Source organism: Vidua chalybeata, chromosome 15 (assembly GCF_026979565.1).
Source record: "Vidua chalybeata isolate OUT-0048 chromosome 15, bVidCha1 merged haplotype, whole genome shotgun sequence".
In the NCBI taxonomy this organism is placed as follows: domain Eukaryota; kingdom Metazoa; phylum Chordata; class Aves; order Passeriformes; family Viduidae; genus Vidua; species Vidua chalybeata.
Genome location: NC_071544.1, coordinates 10,524,048 through 10,543,415, shown reverse-complemented (window position 1 = coordinate 10,543,415; position 19,368 = coordinate 10,524,048). Strand labels below are relative to the sequence as shown.

The following is a 19,368-nucleotide window of genomic DNA, read 5'->3' as shown; positions in this document are numbered from 1 at the left end:
GACTACTAAATACTGTCAGAAAAAGTACTGAGGAATCTACCAAAATACCTTAGAACTTAATTAGAAATGTGGTAACTAGAATTTTCTGCATTTTCCTTGCTGCTATATGTGTTCTTCTCAGTCCTCTGTTGAGGGTTGGACAGAACACCACAATGATAGTAATTTATTGAGTTAGCTGTGTTTGGAGTCATTACAGAGCTGTCCATTAAAGCAGTGAATGGATGGAGACAGACTAGAGAGTATTTCCATTAGGAAATTAAAACACTTTATGTTACAGATTAATACTTTCAAAAACATACATTGAAGTGGGCCTTTTGGTTTTAATTTCTCCTATTGACAGAAAAGACAGCTTTGATTTTTGGCTGCAAAAAGATATGAGGAAGAGCTCCTCCCCTTCCTTGAGTAACTGCAACTCTGTTCTTGCTAACAAAATATTTGGAATTCCACTTGATGAGCTGCAGCAAGAAGGGCAACCAGACAATGAGGTTCCATTCATAGTCCGCCATGTCGTGGACTATATTGAGGAACATGGTATGTATCACCTTGCTGTATTTAAAATAATGTATTTCACTGTTATTCTTACAGACTAGATTGTGTGGTTTGAAGAGTACTTGTTTTCTGAAGTTAATTATTCAACTGAATGTGATTTGGTTGTTTGGGCTACTTCCTTTCTTTGCTCCTTCTGTTATGTGTACCACTGTTTTCTAGCCAACAGTAATGTAGTCAGCTCTGCAGGGCACCTCATAGGAAATGCTGTGGTTTAGGTACTGCTAACATTTCCCTTGTTATTTTATTGTTACTGGGCACAAGAATGTGTGTGTTGGGAAGAGAACTGCTGGAAGTCGTGCAAAACTGTTATCCAGAAAATGTTTCAGTCAGTATGGGAATTGTGCATAGCTGATTATCAGTATTTTTTCTGATATATTTGTCCATACCAGAGCTAAAAGTTTATTTCTGCAATTTTTTTTTCTGACTCAGGGGGTCTGGAACAAGAAGGACTTTTCCAAGTCAATGGGAATGCTGAGACAGTGGAGTGGCTCCGGCAACGATATGATAATGGAGAAGATGTGGACCTGGTTAAAGAAGCAGATGTACCCTCAGCTATTAGCCTTCTTAGATTTTTTCTTCAAGAACTTCCAGAGCCAGTTATTCCAGGCAGTTTGCACATACATTTGATGCAACTTTCTCAAGGTAATAACTCTTTTTGATTCAGTGTTTTTATTTTATGATTTTAAGAGTAAAACCCAGTATTGAATTGAGATTTGTAGTGCCACTAAGGTGTCTTTGGTGCTCTGTGTAATAATAATAGTGATAGTACTGCTGTGCACTTTGGTTGCAATGTTATCTGTCAGGACTGGAAATGGGACTGAAGTATATTCACTTGGTGTGACAGCAGAATTCCCTTCTATGACTGTAAAATCTAATGTGAAAATTGTTTTTTCCTCCCATCTTTGAATAGATCACTGTGGATAGGTTTACATATGGATTGTTTCTAGCATGCAAGTCCCCATTTAGTTTGCTTTTGTTAAATATATAGAGAAACTTCACTTAAACTTGCAGCTTATTGTCTTTACTGTCTTTTTAAAAGTTATCTGTAACAAGGAAATCAAACCACATAAACACTTAAACAGTGTTTTCAGATGCTAAAATGAGACTTCTGATTTTCTCTAATTAGGTTTTGCCTGTCTGATAGACATATCTCAGTTTTCAGAATTACATCATCAGCTGCATTTGAGGCATAGGAATTGCTTAAAGACCTGCAGAAGGTGGTAGTAATTGTTGACCCGTGTGTTAGTTCTGGTTTTCTCCCTCTTCAGCACTTCTTCCATATCATTAGGTCAGGCTTAGTCCTCAGGATACCAAGGTGTGTCCTGTGTGCCTCCCTAGGAGCTCATTGCAGGCTGGTGGTTCCTCAAAGACAGGTGATTTGGCTAATTGAGGTGTGAATGTGGCCATCCCAGTGCACATGGCCAGTGCACGTGGCATGTGTCCCACAAGTGCTATCCCTGCTTTAGTGCCAGAGGACTTCAGTCAGGGGTAAGAAAGTTCTGCCTTTGGGTCTCTGGTTGTTTAGAACTTAAGTTTCAGGATGGATTGGTTAGACAAAACATGGAGATGTGTATGTTCAGAGTGGTCTGATTATCACCTTGCTGTGGTCCCTTTCTTATAAAAGTCTACCTAGTTAAAGTACTTTTTAAAGCTGTTCTGCTTCCAAAGTGCATTTCTAGAGTAAGAATTGTCAATGAAATGTTCATTTTAACATATTATGTGTTTAGACAACCATTTTCTGTGCTTGGTTGCCTGTATTCAGCTGCTGTAGGTGTTGACTGTGTCTGAGCAAATGAAATCCTGCAGATCCCGCTTGGTGTTCCTGTACTTGCTCAACAGGGAATTTACTCACTCTTTGCTTTGATATTAAAGACAAGGATGTCTCTGCTCTCTCATCTAGAGAGGCAAAGATGGTTCATCATCTTCAAACATGCTTTTCGCTCTCTAACTGATCTTAGAAGAGTTTTCAAGTGTCTGAGAAAGAAAGGGAGGCCTCTTTGTATCAAATTTTCTCCCATTTTGCTTTCCTGACATTTTCTGTATATGAAGTTTCTCAGTTAGGTACAAACAGCTGTAAATTCTTTGAACCTTCCTGCCTTTAAGGCTGATGATGTAACAAATAAGATTTATGGGGACATATTTTGATGAAGAGTATAGTTAAATGGGGTGAGAATGAGGAGATTTTATGGTGACCCTTTCTCAGATCTGAAATTGAATCAGCAAGCTTCGAGCTAAGCACATGTGAAGATGATTATTACATTGAGATAGCTTGGATTTATCAGTTAAGTATTATAAAAGCAGGTAGAGTGGTGAGAATGGGATGCTTGTAAAGGAAAAGGTGTCAAAGCAGCTTGTCTGCCAGAAGAATTTAAGTAGATGGTAGTTAACTCACTATCTGGAGCTGTTGCTGTCTCTAGAGCTCTTCTGTGAAGCAAATGTTATGTAACAACGGTAAAACAAAAGCATACAGCGTTTGCCCTCTGAAATCAGGAATTTGAGTGGGCATTAATTGGGGAAAACGTGCAGAAGAGAATGTGGTGGGTAATACTGAGCAAATGCAAGTCAGTTTCTGCATTTTAGGTTGCGGTTTGATCAAATCAGTTGTCTTTTCAGAAATAAGTAATTGTCAGGCAAAAAGCTGATCACTATCAAGTATGAAAAGATACCTTCTTTGTGACTAAAATATTTTTATTACTTTTTCAGATTATAATAATGAAGATGAATTTGGAAGAAAGTTGAGGTTCCTCTTGCAGCAGCTTCCACCTGTCAATTACAGTTTGTTAAAGTTTCTGTGTAAATTTTTAGCTAACGTAGCATCGCATCATGAAGAAATTTGGTCAGCAAGTTCTTTAGCTGCAGTCTTTGGCCCGGATGTTTTTCAGTAAGTTAATTATAAAAGTTAATTCACTGTTTCTGTGGGAATTTGAGTGTCTCTCTGTAGTTTAAAGTCGTTCCTGGTCCCTGAGAAACAGTAACAAAGTACACAATATGTTTCAGGCAGAATCTTTTTCTGTTCCCACCCACTCTCTCACTCCAGTTTCGTTTTACAATTTTTGCTAAGATTTAAACAGCAGCTTGTCTCTGAGCTATGGCATGAGAAACCACTGTTTTGATTATTGCATTACAGTATTTATTCGGAGGCTCAATTATTTTAGTAATAATATATAAGGCTACTATTTGTAGCAAGAAAACAGTTCTGGGAGAAGGCTGGTAAAGTACCAGCTTATATTGTTGTTTCCTCTGCACAGGAAAATATTTGACTTTTAAATATTCTTCATGAAAAGTTAATTGACTAAATAGTTGCTAATTCATTTTAAAATATAAAATAGTATAAAGCTTTATAAGGCAGTAGTGTGAAGGCATGCTTAAAGTTCTGTGTGTTCAGAATGGGTAGGGGATAATGGTGTGAAGTGTAGCACTTAGAAGACATTCAGAGGTGTTCTTTGGGGAAATGTTGCATTTAGATTTTTAAACTAAAACAGTGTTGAAATCTTTAGCATTTACACAGATGTGGAGGATCTGAAAGAACAGGAAATAGTTAGCAGAATAATGGCGGGACTTCTGGAGAACTACTATGAGTTTTTTGAAAATGAAGAGGAAGATTTTTCATCTACTAATGATTTAAGCTCAATAACTGAGCAGGTAAGACTATTTTGAATGGCTGTATGTTACCACTTACCTGTCTCTTATACACATTTATGTTCATGAAAGATTTAGTGAAATACAGCTTCTTTAGTATGACTTAGATGTTTCTTGCAAACTAACAAAACCTGGCATTTTCTTAATTTTCTTAATGCTTGTGAAATTCTTGCTTTTGTAGTAAGTATAGCTGTGCTATGTAGAAAAATACATAGGAACTAAACCAAGAGTGATATCTTGCCCAACACAGAAACTATTATAAACAGCTTTCTAATTACCAATTTAGGAATGAAGAATGACTCTGTTGTTGGTCTTGGTCAAGAGTATTTCTAGGTGTGTCTTACAGGAACATGCAGGGTCTCGCACTCCACTTGATGATGTTATCAGTGGTGCTTTCCTGTGCCAAAGTTTATGAATTCTGCTTCTGATTCTAAGACTTGAAAATGATGTATTTTCTGTAAAGAGGAAAAAGGGGAAAAATAATCGGTTGCTAAGGTAGGTAAGAAAGAGTGCTGAATTTTACAGCCGATCTTACAAACCCCTCCTCTAGCAAGACAGGTAAGGCAAGTACTGGAGCAGTTGGCTGCTTCCTCTTCCCTGCAGTAGGTGTTGGTCTGGTGTGCCAGGCTGGGCAGCAGGTTCTGGAGTGAGCAGTGTCTGCTGTGAGAGCTCCTGGAGCAAACACTGCTGCTCTGCAAAGCTCCATGCAGGAATCTATCTGGCACTGAGAGCTGCCACAGCCCTGCTGCATGCAGGGAGCTGCTGAGCAAAGCTGGGCTGTGACTCCTGCAGCTGGAGGCTGGCACTGAGTTGGGGTAACTGCTCTGCAAACCAGAGCTGCTCTGTGCTCTCATGCTTTGAAATTACTGCCTTGGCTGTGCCTTGTTATATGTTTCAGCAAAAGTGTTTCCTAAATACAAAATCTGTTTGGTGTGTGGTTTTGTTTGGTTTTTTTCTCTTAGTTGGAGGGCTGGTGGGGTGTCCCTTTAATTTCTTGGTGTCTCCACCAGATGTCAACAGTGCACTTCTGTCAGGCCAGTGCGGTAGGGACAGAAGGGCTGCTGTCCCTGCAGGGCACAGCCCCGCTGGCAGCTGCCCCAGTGTGTGGGTGGGCTTGCTTTTGCTTCACTGGCACATCCTCTTGCAATTACAGAGGAAACTCAGGGATAAATACATTTCTTGCCTGGAATGTGGTGCCATATAACACGTTGCACCCCTTTTAAAAACTAACAAATATCTTCTCTCTGTCTTCTGTGTAATCTTAAACTTCTGAAGTTTCAATTTTTCTTAATTTAACGTTTTTGTTTTTACACTGGTGACAGATACTATAAAGCATATTTTCTTGAGGCTGCTGCTTTAATTTTTGGATTTGCAAGATTGGGAAATCAGTAATCAATCACAGAGGCAGCTTGGGAGTCAGTCACTTTTTTCTCTTTACCTTTTCATGTTTTAGACATAGTTACTTTTTAAAAAATGAAGTTTACTGCCTTGAGTTACCACTTGGCTATATTGTTTTGCTTTTTAAATTGGTTGTATTTCTCTGCTTCAGTAAAAACATCTGTTTTTGGAAACAAAGAAACAAAAATAGACAAGGGCAGAGAAACTTTGTAAGTGTTCATTCCGAGCTTTGAAGTTTGGGTTCATAGACTTCTGTATTGCCTTCCCTAGGAGGGTTTGAAAATGCTTCTGATACATGAATAAGGCTACTTGTGGAATAGAGGAGAATTGTCAGTTTAACATAGAAGAAGAAAGGTTGTGTAGTTCATTATTTCAGCGTGGTTGGGATTTTATTGTTTCTTCATTCTGCTTGTGTTCATTTATGGCATCAGAGGTGCTTCGTGCTTTTCAGTTTTTGTCTGGTGTTCAAGAGGAGATTTTTAATGGTGTAGAATTTACAGTTTTACATAGAAGCAAGTCTAGTGTGCCCATTTTTTCCTAAAATTGAAAAGTATTCTCCTTTTTCATGTTACTTTCATACCTTTCATGCTCTTTTAATTACCTGGACCTCTTGAAAGGAACTTTTCAATCCCTTAACTTTGATTAAATTTTTTTTTAGATCAATGATCTCTTGGAAGAAGAGGAAGATGTAAAGCTTGAGCAGTCGGAAGAACTTCCAGAAGACAGCTCAGAGAAACCTGTTGAAAGGCCAGCTGTGGTGCATCTAGATATGACAGGAAGTCTCTCAGATTCCAGGAATGTTACAGCGTCAACAAGGTAACTTGGTTCTGCCTTGGAGTTTGGATTTAAAGTTTGAATTGTAATTTATTCTGTCATAGAGAGAAACTGCCAGACTTCTGAGATAAGTGTTGGTGTCTACAAACTGGAGCTTTAGAAGTGCAGTTCTTATAATAGTAAAATGTGGGTTAAAATAACTGTTCCTAAATTCAGCAGAGGAATGCCTGTATGATCAGATTAAGTATGGGGATTTATGCAGGGAAAGTTAAAAAGAGCATATTTTAGTTAAACTGTTAAGTGGTATTTAAACAGTAAATTTTACAGCAGAAATAAAAAGAATCTGCATACTGGTAGATCCAAACCTGTTGTGTATCATCCTTCCAATGGGAAATCCTGGGGCTGCTTCTTGTCACGTGGTGCTGGAGAGCTGTGGGCAGGTTTGGAAGTTGCAAAATGCGATATAGGCAGGAATGTTGGAGGGTGACCCAGCTTTAAGAGCAATTCTCATAAAAGAGTGTGTAAACATAAAATTGTACTTTCATTTGAGAGCTTATTGGTGCTTGCTTAATACACAGATTTATATTTTGCTTGTTTGTAGTATGCAAGGTTTTATTGTTAAGTCTGCTTTACTTGTACTTAGAGTTTACATTCTACAGATGGTGAATTTTACCTCTTCCCCTCTGCAGCATGTGTTTGGTATGGGCATTGCATGTAAGAACTTGTAGTGATGAGTGAGGAGGAATCTATAATAAAAATGTGACTAAAAGCAGAAGAAATGCAGGGAAAACCACAAATATAGTAATACAGTAACAAATAAGTTACTGCTTAAGAATGGATAGTTTCAAGAATGTGGATTTTTGGTTGGAATCTGTTCAGCTACTGGCTGCATGCTTCATTCTGCTTCATGGCAAGAAGCTGTAAAATAATGATGGAATCATGATACTGTTTTGTAATTGAAATTATATTTTAATAGTTTATTATCTTTATCACTAATACAGCTTCTTATTTTTAGTTTGAATTAAATTTAAAAAAAGTTGCAGTATAACTATTCACAGGTATTAGGTTGCTTCTGGAATGTTTAAACAGAGCAGTAGGGACAAACTCAACATGTTTGAGAGCTTAAATTGGATAGCCTGAAGAGACAAACATTTTGACTTGATGTTTAACCTTAATTAAAAATGAATAGGCATTAATTATGGTTGGCATTTTAAATAATTTGTGGGGAAGGATAAGGAGGAACTCTTTAGAAGAAGGAGAATTTTGACTGGAAAAGCAGAACAACTGCTGGAAACAGGGAAAAAGAAGTAAAGTGAATGAGAAAATGCTCTTTATTAAACTTTTAACAACTATAAATACTGTAAATATTTTCCCAAACCTGATGGCTTTTATGTACACATTTAGTGGCCTTTTTTCGGTCTTAGTTTCTTGATATAAAAAAAAAAAAAAACTTACAAAAGCAAATCTTAATGCAGGTTTATTTGGATTATTTATCTTTGTCCTGGTGTAGAGCCTGTGGCAGCTTATACGGGAAGGAGGAGGAGAAGTAGATCTTAAACATGATTCTTGTAGTTCTTTAAGCTGGGGTTTTGTTTCCTTTTTGCTGTTGTCAGATTTTAGGAACCAAATATCCATGTATTTTGGTCTCTCTATTAAGAGTACTAAAAGAGATTGCTTATCTTGATTTGTACAATGGGGCATCTGACCTTCTTCCTTGTTATTTGGACTATAACTTGCTTCTAATTTTGCTCACTCTCTTTTTTCTCTACTCATTCTGTTTGTTCTTGCTGAAACCTATGACCTTCCTGCACTGCATGGTGTTAATTTGACTTTGAGTTAGAGATCTTGTGAGAATGTGGATAATCATTAATGCACTTTGGTTTAGTGACTGCTTGAAAATGGTATTTCTAATAAACCTGTGGAGTGATCTTTGAGCCCATTACCCAGCAGGGAGCATTTGTTGCTCACAGGTTGGTGTTGAGCATGTAAAGGAAATCTGTTCTCCTTTACCAGAAGTCTTTTCCCCACAGCTTTTTCCCTTCTTCTGTCCTGACTTTTGGAGTAAAGAATTACTGACTCAGCATTGCAGCTGAATTTTAAGACATGCTGTTGAAATAAGTACTTTAGAATCTTTCTCTGTCATTATTCCAAAATTTTCATTCCTGAGCCTTGCCAAGCAGTATTTGCTTTAATTGGGCAGTTCATCTCAAATGTTGTCAGTCAGAAGCCTAATATAAAATCTCTTTGGTTTTGGAGTTTTCTAAATTATATGTGTAAAAATATGAGATATGACAGGCAGTAAATTGTATAAACAGTTTGTTTGTTTCTACTAAATGCAGTGACAAGGGCAACATCCTCACTGCTTCTGTGATATTTTTGTTAACCCTTTTGTTATTTAATCAGCTCTGATCAGAGAGAAGTGATAATATTAACACCTGCCAAGGCAGACAAAATCCATGGTATAGCTGACTGACTAGAAGAGCTGCCTAAATTGCTAAAGAATACATTCTTATTTTAATGTAGTGCTGTTTTTAGCATCCAAATACTTCTTCTTCCTTCCATCCTGGAAAATCTTGTAAACAACACGTTAGGAGAGCTTTCAAGTGTTGATTGGGCAGCTTATTGTCAGGAGTGACCTCATGTTGCAGTCGATTTCTATTTAGACTGCAGGGTTTAGTGCAGCACTCCAGAGGTGCCGCTCGCAGGCAGCCCCCGGAGCACAGCCAGCAGCATGCACAGCCAGCAGCCCACAGCACGCTTTGCTGCCTTCCAGATGAAGCATTTTTACATGAAGTGCTCTTTTGGGATAGCAAAAATAATCAGAATGGCCTGCAAAGTTCTGCTGCACAGGTAAATATATGAAAAGAAAATGTAATTTTGGTATGATTGCAAGTAAGGCTTTAACTTTTAAAATTACGTGAGATCAAATGTGGTTTTGAGATACAAAATGAAATAATACCACAACTAATTATTTTAATGAGAAATAAGAATCTGTGTACAGTCAAGAAATTACCTAGGAAAACTTGGACATGTTTTATTTCCAGTTAATGTATTTTTCGACTCAAGATACGTTTTTACTGGGACCTTTTCTGGTTAGGGAGCCAGTGCTGGAGGGATTCTCAGGAGGGAGTTAGCATTATGAAACAAAGATGTTTACCTTTCTGTGTCTTGCTGTGTCATGCTGCGTTAAGGCTCTGTCTGGCATTATAAATTACACCTTTTAAAAAGTATCCTTGAACTGTGGTAGGTGAGCTTAGAAGTTGTAATGGCTTTTCACCTAAGATTGTCACATTTGTTTCAGAAAGTGCTTAAGTGCTACAGTGATTTGTTGAAGATACAAGATATTCCTCATGTAGTAAGAGGATTCTTTAGGATTTGTGATACAGCTGATTTATGCACAGCTTTTGCTGAGTACCTCTAATGCTCCCAAAAGTGTTGAGTAGAAGCACTAGAGAGCCATCCTGTGCTGGGGACTGAAGGTTACACACAAGGATGGAAAATTTTGTTCTGAACCATTTCTGGAATCATCTGGATTCTTTGGAGATGAGTTTGATTCTCCCTATACTTGACACATTTCCTCATTGTCTCAAGTGGTAGAATAAAAGGATTTCAAGTCATCACAGTTTCCTATAAATAGTGTTTGTACTTGTGCCCTTGACTTTTTCTTGCTCTTTTTTGCAATTAGGGTGTTGCAGTGTTCTGTGCTCTAATTGCCTCATTTTTTTCTACCAATTTGTCCAAGGAGTGACTGTTTTAATAGCAATTCAATTTCAGTCTACACCATTATGTATTTGTACCTTTAGAATACAAGCATACCTTTTATAATGCAAGTTTTGTAGAACTTACTGAGATGGATACTTAAAACTACATTTTTAATATTTTGAAATATTGCTGGGGTTTTTTTTCCAACATTGTGCTTCTTTTATCTTACTTTATTCATGAAGCTAAACATGTAGTTTCATATTTTCATTTTTTATTTCAAGTATTGTTAGTATAAAGTATATTTATCAGAAAATTGACTTTGTACAGATCGTAGGGCTATATTGAACTTCTGTGCATGGAAATACAAATGAAATGTAAATATCCTAAGCTGTAAACTACCTCCTGCCATTTTTTTGTTTGTAAAAAAAATACAAAATGTCAGTGTGTTCCCCCTCAGTTATTTGATCTGCAGCTTTGAAATCAGTGGCTACAAGATCTGGCTTCTATGTCAGGTGTTTTAATTTCCTGAAGCTATGTCTGTTTTGAAATAGTGGTTAACTGCTGCCTGTTCTGTCAATGCATTTGGAATAGCTCAGCTTTGGCTTTTCACCAGGCAAACACACACACAAATCATAAGATGAACTTGATTTGCCAGCCAGTTTTCATTTAAAAAAAGGGAAGAAAAGAAATTAAAAGCATCTCTGAGCACCTGCTTGTTCACTTCGTGTCATACGGGCTTTAAATGCTATGCAGTCTGGTCTTGGCCCAGTACAAGGTGTCTAAGGCAAACTGGTATAGTTATTTTAAAAGAAATACTTTAACCACTTTCTTTATCACCTTATGATTAATTGAAAGCCCTTTATTGCTTGTATCGCCTGCTTGGAGGAAGGAAAAATAGAAAGTCTGCTTGAGGTGACTTCTCTTTGGTGGTGGAACTACTAATAAACCTTGTAAGTTCTAACCAAAGTATTCTTTGCTGTGTTGAAACTATTCTTGGGTAAACAGAGAGACTGTCTGCATTTTTTGGTGCAAGCAAGGCTCATAGCAGTCAAAACTGATAGGACACCACAGAGAGGTAGTAACTTGCTCATTCTCCAGGGGAGTGGCAAGCTCTCTTCTGTTTCAGGGTTTACCGTATGCATTCATGAAAATAATATTTTACATCAACTTTGGCAACAGTGTTGTTGCATGGTAAAGAGTAGAAAAAAATCTTCTTCAGCTTTTTGAGCTTAGTTATCTATAATAGAAAGAAAAAGCCTTTTTTTTACCTCCTTCCCTGCCTCCAACTTAAGCTGAAATTAATTTTTTCTGAGTGAGGTGTGTGTGTTGCAATGCAGGGCTGTTTATAGTAGATTTCTCATCTTTTATTCTTTGCTGTCACTTTGTCTGAAGTTTTAAATATTCTGTTTATAATAAAATTTTAATCATAGTAATAAAAAATTGCAGAGGGACCACACACACATGAATTAACTGACTTGCATTAGTTATGTTGATTTCCACCCTCCCACCCCTCCTCGAGGAGTTTAACATTCTAGGCTGAAGTGGCTTTGCCTGGAGATTTCCAGATGCTTTAGAAAAGTCAGGCTCCTGTCCCAAAATCTGCCTTCTAGTTGAAATGTTGTAGCTGTGCTCAGAGATTGTTGTAGATGTGTTGAGCGTTGCAGAACAAAATTATGCAACAGTGGGAAGAACCTGTGGAGGAAAGCAGAGTAATTTGGAATTTGCTTTAGGCAGCAAGGTTAAAATCTGCATTCTTAAGCAAGGTGTCAGGAAATGTTTGACTACAAAATGATTAGTATTTCCCATGGGAAAGACCATACATCTGAGAGCTTGGAGCTTCATCACACAACAAATACTGGCTCTCGAGAGACAGAAATCTGCATTGCTACTTCTGCAACTTTCTGCCTTGTCATTTAAATAATAAAGGGCTGCAAATCAGGGTGTTCCTTTCATATTTATTCTACTTCTGTTAGCTGCATCACATGCAATATTTAAGTATTTTTAGGTTGCTTTCTGTTGACTTCAAGATTTCTATTTAGTGTGATAAGTTTTTGCATTATATTAACTTTTTTTTCTTTATTGCAGTGCTCATATCTCTCCCATAAGTATCTTGCCAGCCTCTGCAGAGTAAGTATAATGAAAATATAAAATGTTGGAATTGTGCTCTTACTAGAACATGCATAGACGTTATGTAGCCTTTCAAAAAAATGCAATAGGTTTGATTACAGTTATGAAGGAACATATTTTAGTCTGAAGGATTTCACTGGTGGCATTTAACACTAATGCAGGAAGTACCAAATGCCTGTCAGTGTTGTTGACTGCAGGAGCATGAGAGCAGAGTGTGCTTGCATCCAGAGTCCAAAACTTTGATTTTACACTTAGATACCTTGTAAGTTTTTTACTTAATCTTACACAAGCATTCATATTGTAATTTTAGCACCAATGATGCTGAGTGCAGTTCAGTGGAATTCTTTGTACATATGTGGAGGGAAAAATAAAAGCACAATTTCAGAGTTAAAATGGGATTAAGTAGCTTAAGATTTTTACGGGTGGATTGTTAGGGGCCTCTTTTGTGTTGGGGATGAGCTGCCTGAGAGGCGCTCAGCAGAGTAGTCTGTTTTTAAAGAATGCTGTTCTTTTCATGATGATATCTTGGGTATATCCTGTGTCCTTCATCAGGTACTTGCTGATTGTCCCTGCTATTTGTTGGCTTTAGCCTTTTAAGATGACAGCCCTGTTCAGGAGAGAGTGCAGCCACATGCGATGAAGTGGAACCTGCCCCAGGGTTGATTCTGACCTGTTACAGACACAGGATTTTACTGTCACATTAATATATAAGGCTTTCAAAAGTTTTTGTGTATAGCTGTTAAAAAATAGGTTAGTTACTGTAAAGTGTTGACTACTCTTAAAATAATGTTGATAAACTTCATAATACTTTATGTAAATCTTATGCATTAAAAAATATTAAGTGTGGTAATTCCCACTGCCTTTTTGGAAAAGCTAGTCTCTTTTGCCTTGAAGTACTGCCATCAAAGATTACTGTCATGTAAGGTTTATCTCTGCCTTTCTGTCTGGTTGATCCATGCAAAAATAGGGATCTTAATAGGACTTTTCCATCTTTTTTTTAGCATTTTAGAAAGAACAATCAGAGCAGCTGTGGAACAGCATCTTTTCGACCTGCAGAGCAGCTTAGATAACGATCTGAAACACATACAGCAACAACGACTGGGCTGTAACAGTGAAACAAAAAATCCCAGTGGGGATGAGGAAGGATCTAACAACCAGTAAGATTTCGTTGTGTCTGTAATGAATTCTGTAGGATTGTGTATCTTAACTCTTCCATAAAAAACTACCCAAATCCCCCACCTCGACCCAAAAGTTACAACTTTGGCTGTTGACTTCAGTTTTATCTATTTTAAACCAAATCAACTTCCATCAGGTGCGAAGCAAATATTTTAAATTGATCTTGTAGCTAAAAATGCTGTGTAGTATCTGCTTTACTGCTGAGTTCTGTGTAAATAGCACAGGAACTTAAATGTACTCAAGTGCTTTCATTCTTATCTCACCAATGTGACTCACAACAAAATTTTAACATATTAAAGCTATTGTAGATTCTGTGTCATAACCCTGTCTTTCCATGTCAACATAGCTACTTTACTGCTCTGGCTGCCAGTGTCAATGAAACAGCCCAAAATGGATAGAATGACCACTGTGGGTCTATTTGCATACGGTTCCAACCTTATTTGATCAGATTTTATTTTTCTTGTAAATCAGGACAGATTTTGAGTGTAGTGATTGCCATGGCAGCATTTGGAAGCTGGTACATTTTGGTGCTTCATTAAAAATAAGTAGTCGTGATTAATACCCAGACTTCAAAAATGTGTTGATAAGATTTCAGTACCTAAATTTCTTTGTTGCTCAGAGCTGGAATACATGAATGGAATCTGCAATACATGAAGTGCTCAGCGACTCAGATGCTCTTTTCTAAATTGTTCAATCTTTAGTGGTTTTAGAAGACAGGAATAAAGTTTGCAGTGGATCATAAAAGTAATAATCATTGCTGGTAATGATCAATTAAATCTGAGTTTTAGTGCTAAAGATTCAATGTCTTTGAAGTAATTTGTAAGTGGGTAATTGCCTCGCAGCCCTGTAGCAGCTGAATTCCTTCAGTCCCAGTGTAAGTGCTGTAAAGGTTGGCTGATCTCAGAGGGGGGGACTCCAAGTGCCATCACTGCCGGTTTGAAACCAGTATCCTCCTCTGGCACAGGCACTACTGCAAATGCTTCTGATCATCATTCCACTGTGGATTAACTGTGAGAGAGGATACATGATATTGTTCTTCAAGGGGGTGTCTGGGATCTTTAAAGCAGCAGACTCTGCACAAGGCCAATACACAGTTAAAGAACTAAAAAAAGCAGTGATCCAGTGCCAATTTCTTAGTGCTAATTTAGTGGCTGCAATTAAGAAAAAAGAGTTAAAATGTTAATTTTCAACCTGTCCTGTTTATTTTCTCTATATCTGATAGTGAAGGAGCTTTCTTGATGTGGTCTGGAATTCTTTTTGAGTGAGGGCAAGGAAGGCAATGAAGTCAAAGGCTTGTGATGAATGACAGAGTCATGTGGTAGCACATAAAGCATATATGTGAATACAAATATGGTGTCAATTAGTTTTAATCTGGCTGTAATGTTACATGCCTGAAGTTGAAGTCTCAGCAGATTAAATGTTAGAAATAATGGGATTTCTCACTGGAGGGGAACCCAGTGACAGTAGCTATAAACTAACTGGCTTCAGTACTGAGAGGAGTGTAGCCACAGCAGTGTCATGGAGTCACTGTAGTTTTAGGATGTCATTGCTTCTGGCTATTGTGTTTTAATTCCTTAGGTTGGTATGCTAAGTGTGGGGTTATGCCTGGCCCTTCAGACAATAACCAAATAAATACATTTTAATATGTCTATCATGTCTGGATGTACAAAACATCACATAATTAATTTTGCCTACAGGTCAGAATAACTCTGTTCAAAAAAAAAAAAAAAAACAAGCAAAAAATGGCCTGATGTTTGATAATGTTTAAGGGGGAAAAATTGTTTCTTTTTTATCTTTTTTTCTTTTAAAGGTTTTACAACAGGTTTCTAAAGTCTTTTTGTTTGTATCTTTAGGAATGATGTTATTGAAGATAATGACACTGGTAGCAGTGAAAACACAGGAGACTGCTCTGAAGTATTGGTTTGCACTGATTTAGACAGCGAAGCTATGAAACATGATACTGTAACTGAGGAAGAAGAAAGCATTCAGGTGAGAGGAAGAGTCTCCTGTATATCAAATCATAAGTTGCTGCAACTTTAGTGCTCTAGAGATCCAGTTTTTCCTAAGAGCTCTGATGTAGCATTACATAGTGCTCTTGCTCTGTGCAGTCAGTTGTCTTCCTTGTTGTGCCATGTGCACTGAGAACTCTCTGTGTATTTTGGTGTGACTTGTATGGACCCTGACTGATATTTTTCCATTCTTCTTTCACAGATACCAGCCCTTCCTTCTGCTGAGGTAAGTTGGTGTATGAGGCAGCATAGCACTGGTTAGAACAGCATCTGTGGTAGTAAAGGCTTCCTGAGGAGCAGAAGCTGTAGAGCTGAGATTGCAGCATAGCCCAGAGTCACCTTGGATATCCATGGATCAGGAAAGGATAGCAGTCACCTTTAGACTTTGCAGTCTCTTGTTTGTGCATGTGCTAGGAAGGTGTGGTTTTGTCAATAGCTAACTACAGCCTTTTCTCTCTATTTCCAGTTTCTTCTGTGGTAGGCAGAGATGTCCTGTTCTTTTCAGCACATCTTTATCTCTTCCCTAGTTGATGCAATCAAGGAATTCTGTAAAATATGTGCTGACAAAAATGAAATCAAGGATAACAGTTAAAGTGCAAGAGAAGAGAGTATTCTTCCACTCTATATCAAGCATATGCAGCTGTCAGATAAGCCCTTCTAATGAAAAAAAAACAAATCTATAGTTCCTTATTTATTTGCTAACACTTTTGTTACAAATCTAAATGATGAATTCTGTGGGTGGAGAGGTTTGTTACACATATGTAGAAAATGCAATGATTTTCAGCTTCTTGCCTGTGAATCCATAAATCTTCCTGAGAGTTTCCTGAAAGATAAGCAGATAAGCAAACCTACTGTTAGTAGACTTAAATTAACTAGAAGAATTTAATGGGTCTTTGAACTTGAAAAGATGGGAATGGATGCCTTAGCATAGTGAAACTGAGTAGTCTGGAATCTGTATTTTTATTAAAACAAAATGTTTCTGTAGTGCTTTTCACTATTGTGATGTGTTCTGCTCTTAGGCTTTTGTTTGCTTTTGGAGATCCCAAATGACTCTCTTGAATCACCTAGGAAGCCAAATTTTCCAGTTGTTCCCACAAACTAGCATATTGTTTTGGAATCCCATTCTGTAAATTCAATTTCACAGAATATATTCATTGTTCTGGTTCTTTCCTTTAGTGCCAAAACTTGGTCTAAAAAATAATTAGATTGTTATCCTGTAGCACAAAATGCATAAAACATGGTGTTGGATATAAGGGGAACATGATGCATGTGAGTGCACAATAGAAATACTTTTGTTGTCATACCTGGTGTCATTCTTGGCTTTTTTTTGCTTTTTGATAGACTTCTGTCCATTGCTGGCAGTAGTAAGGTGACATTTTGGTATGGAGTTTTGTTTTTTTCAATGGTAGTTTTTACAATATTTTAATAAATGTTTCAAATGTTATTGGAGAGTTGTACCTTTTGGGGAGAGGTTAAAGAGAAATGTGGTGTTTCTCCTGTGTGGAATGAGTTTGAGAGGAGCGTGTAGGGTTGTAGGAAAAGAAAGCTCTGCATGTGAGTTCTCCTTTGGGCCCAAAATGGAAATAGAAGCAGCTGTTTCCACAACTCCAGTAAGTGTGACTGTGCAAGACTTGTACAGCTCATCTCCAGGGTGGAAGTTATTTGCTGGAGTATGACACTGTAATTAAAAATTGTGTCCCCAGATTGGAGTTTGACTTGAGGACTGAAATAATGTCAACAGAAGAATGGTGTTTTTTCTGACATGGGTGTCAGTTGCTATCAGCAGCATAAAACTGGCAACTGTTGGTGTGTTTGAAGTCTCCTGGTAACTTGATGTTACATTCAGACACTGTAAAGATCATTTTGCGAGAACTCCTGAAGTCTAAAACCAAATGACATATTTTATATTTCAAATTTTTTGTATTCCCCCAAATAACACACTTTTTTGAAGAAATCAGGTACTGGGCTTTGGCATAAATACTTTTACTGAACAAAGTGGTGACATGGATTCATCTGAACTTCTGTGAGATGGTGTCAGAACTGACAGCGCTTTTTCATCCCCTTCCAATTCTGTTGCTGCTTTATTTAGTAACAGAATTAGTAGCTCCTTTAAAAAGTTTGTCAGACTTGTTTAATTTTGTACATGTTGGGCACAACAAAAACTCACTAGTGAAACTAGGATGTACAAACTGCCATGATTTTAGTCACCCTAAACCTCATGTCATGAGTGACAATTTTACGTACAGCTTTTATTGAAGAAATAATAAAAAATGGTTTATCTGAAGATGAAAAATCATTATCTGACTTCTGGTGGTTAAACCACCTGGTCACTGGCCTTACTTGAGATGTAAAAATGTCACATAGTTAAAAAACATGTTTTCCATCCCCACATACAAGAAACTTTTAGTTCTTGAGGGAGTTTCTTGGTCAAAAATGGTTATGCAAATGTTTTCTTTTGAGAGAGCCATTCCCAAATCTTTCTCAACATACTTTTCCCCCACAGACTGCAGACATATTATTGAAACCATGTGATGAAGATGAAGATGTTGATGGAGAAAATAATAGTGAAAGGTTTGTGTTTTTCTGTAGTCATACAAACCTATATAATTAACCTGCAGCTTTTTTTTTTTTGTGAACAGCCCTATGTTCTGGGCAAGAGAAACAGAAGAATAAAAATTTATTTTCTTAAAAATATTTTGGCATATTTTATTGCTCTTAGTGATTGAAGAATTAATGTTAGCAACAGTGACTAGCCAGAAAGCTTTGTTAATTTGCACCTTTAGTTCAGCACTGATTGAAATTTCACTTTTTGTTCAGTTGAGTTTTAAAATGTTTACTCTCCATTGAGAATAAAGGTCTGAGCTGGTTTTATTTTCAGCTTTATTCAAGTCTAGTTGTTTACATGCTACAACTTGAAATTCAATATGAAGATCAGAAAGTGGAAAAAAAAGTAATATAACTTTTATCTCCCAGAGTTTTAATTATTGCCTTAAATAAATACATTGCCTATCTGCTTAAACTGCATGGGGTTTGTAAAAAACAAATACAAGGGGAGTGTATAGTTTCTACTGTCCATTTAAATTATAATGTCCATTTAAAATGATAATGAAGTGTGTGCCTTCTTTTTAGGGAAAATAGTATATTGCTTGATGGCAATGATAGAATATCTTCAGAGGAAATTCTGGTAAGAAAGATTTCATTTATATTCAGATATACGGCATCTTATAAGAAATACAAATGTGAAGTAATGCAATAATTTTAGTTTTTAACATCTTGGTTGGTGCTGCAAGGCTTGCAAGACCTCTATTAGAGAGCTCATCATGTCACTTCACCGAAACTTAGGGCAGCACAGCAAGTTTATGCTTATGCATCTCATGTAAGAAATGTTTTGTAATGTAAATAATTGACTGCTGTTGGGGTGTGTGCCTCTATTTTTAATGCCTCAAGTTTGAAAAGATTTCTTTTTTCCTTAAAATTTCTAGAAGTGCTGGAACTGATTAAATACCTGATTGCAAGCTGCTAAGTAATAATAAAATTGTTCTGTTCTTTAAATACAGGATTCAAGTAGCAAGACTTGTGATCTTAATGCAAACCCTGATTCAGAGGCGTTGGGGGATGGCAGCGTTAATGTTCCCGAGGAAGCTCCGGCTGTCCAAGTGCCACATCTGGATCTGAAGAATGTATCTGATGGTGACAAATGGGAAGGTAATTTTCGCTCTTTAGCTCACACTATAGTTGATAAATAAAACTATTTACAAGGTAGAAGCAGGAGACAACAGCACGTTCCTGTACACGTGGTAAGATCAACCAAGTCATGATCTAGGTCTCATCTTGTTTCAGAACCATCTGCAACTTAATTAAGGACCTTAAAAAAATATAAGGGAAAACTAAAGAAAGAAAGCAAAAAAGTCCCAAGTTTCATGCTAGGTGTCATGTTTTGTTTTGTTTTTGTTTTTTATTGTTTTAAAAGTTCCATGACCCTGAGTCTCTTATC

General features: G+C 37.2%; 1 protein-coding gene across 4 annotated transcripts in view; it reads left to right on the top strand.

The window, feature by feature from the left end:
• The window catches only part of FAM13B (family with sequence similarity 13 member B), a 44,624-nt gene that overhangs the window by 11,287 nt on the left and 13,969 nt on the right, over positions 1-19,368 (top strand). For all 4 annotated transcript variants that reach the window (XM_053956516.1, XM_053956517.1, XM_053956518.1 and 1 more), the window contains exons 3-14: positions 341-531; positions 979-1,191; positions 3,253-3,430; positions 4,047-4,191; positions 6,245-6,402; positions 12,148-12,189; positions 13,191-13,346; positions 15,219-15,354; positions 15,577-15,600; positions 17,878-17,945; positions 18,504-18,558; positions 18,932-19,079. In XM_053956516.1, coding sequence (XP_053812491.1) covers positions 375-531; positions 979-1,191; positions 3,253-3,430; positions 4,047-4,191; positions 6,245-6,402; positions 12,148-12,189; positions 13,191-13,346; positions 15,219-15,354; positions 15,577-15,600; positions 17,878-17,945; positions 18,504-18,558; positions 18,932-19,079 — 1,480 coding nt within the window. In that variant the 5' untranslated portion in view covers positions 341-374. The remainder of the gene's footprint in view (positions 1-340; positions 532-978; positions 1,192-3,252; positions 3,431-4,046; positions 4,192-6,244; positions 6,403-12,147; positions 12,190-13,190; positions 13,347-15,218; positions 15,355-15,576; positions 15,601-17,877; positions 17,946-18,503; positions 18,559-18,931; positions 19,080-19,368) is intronic.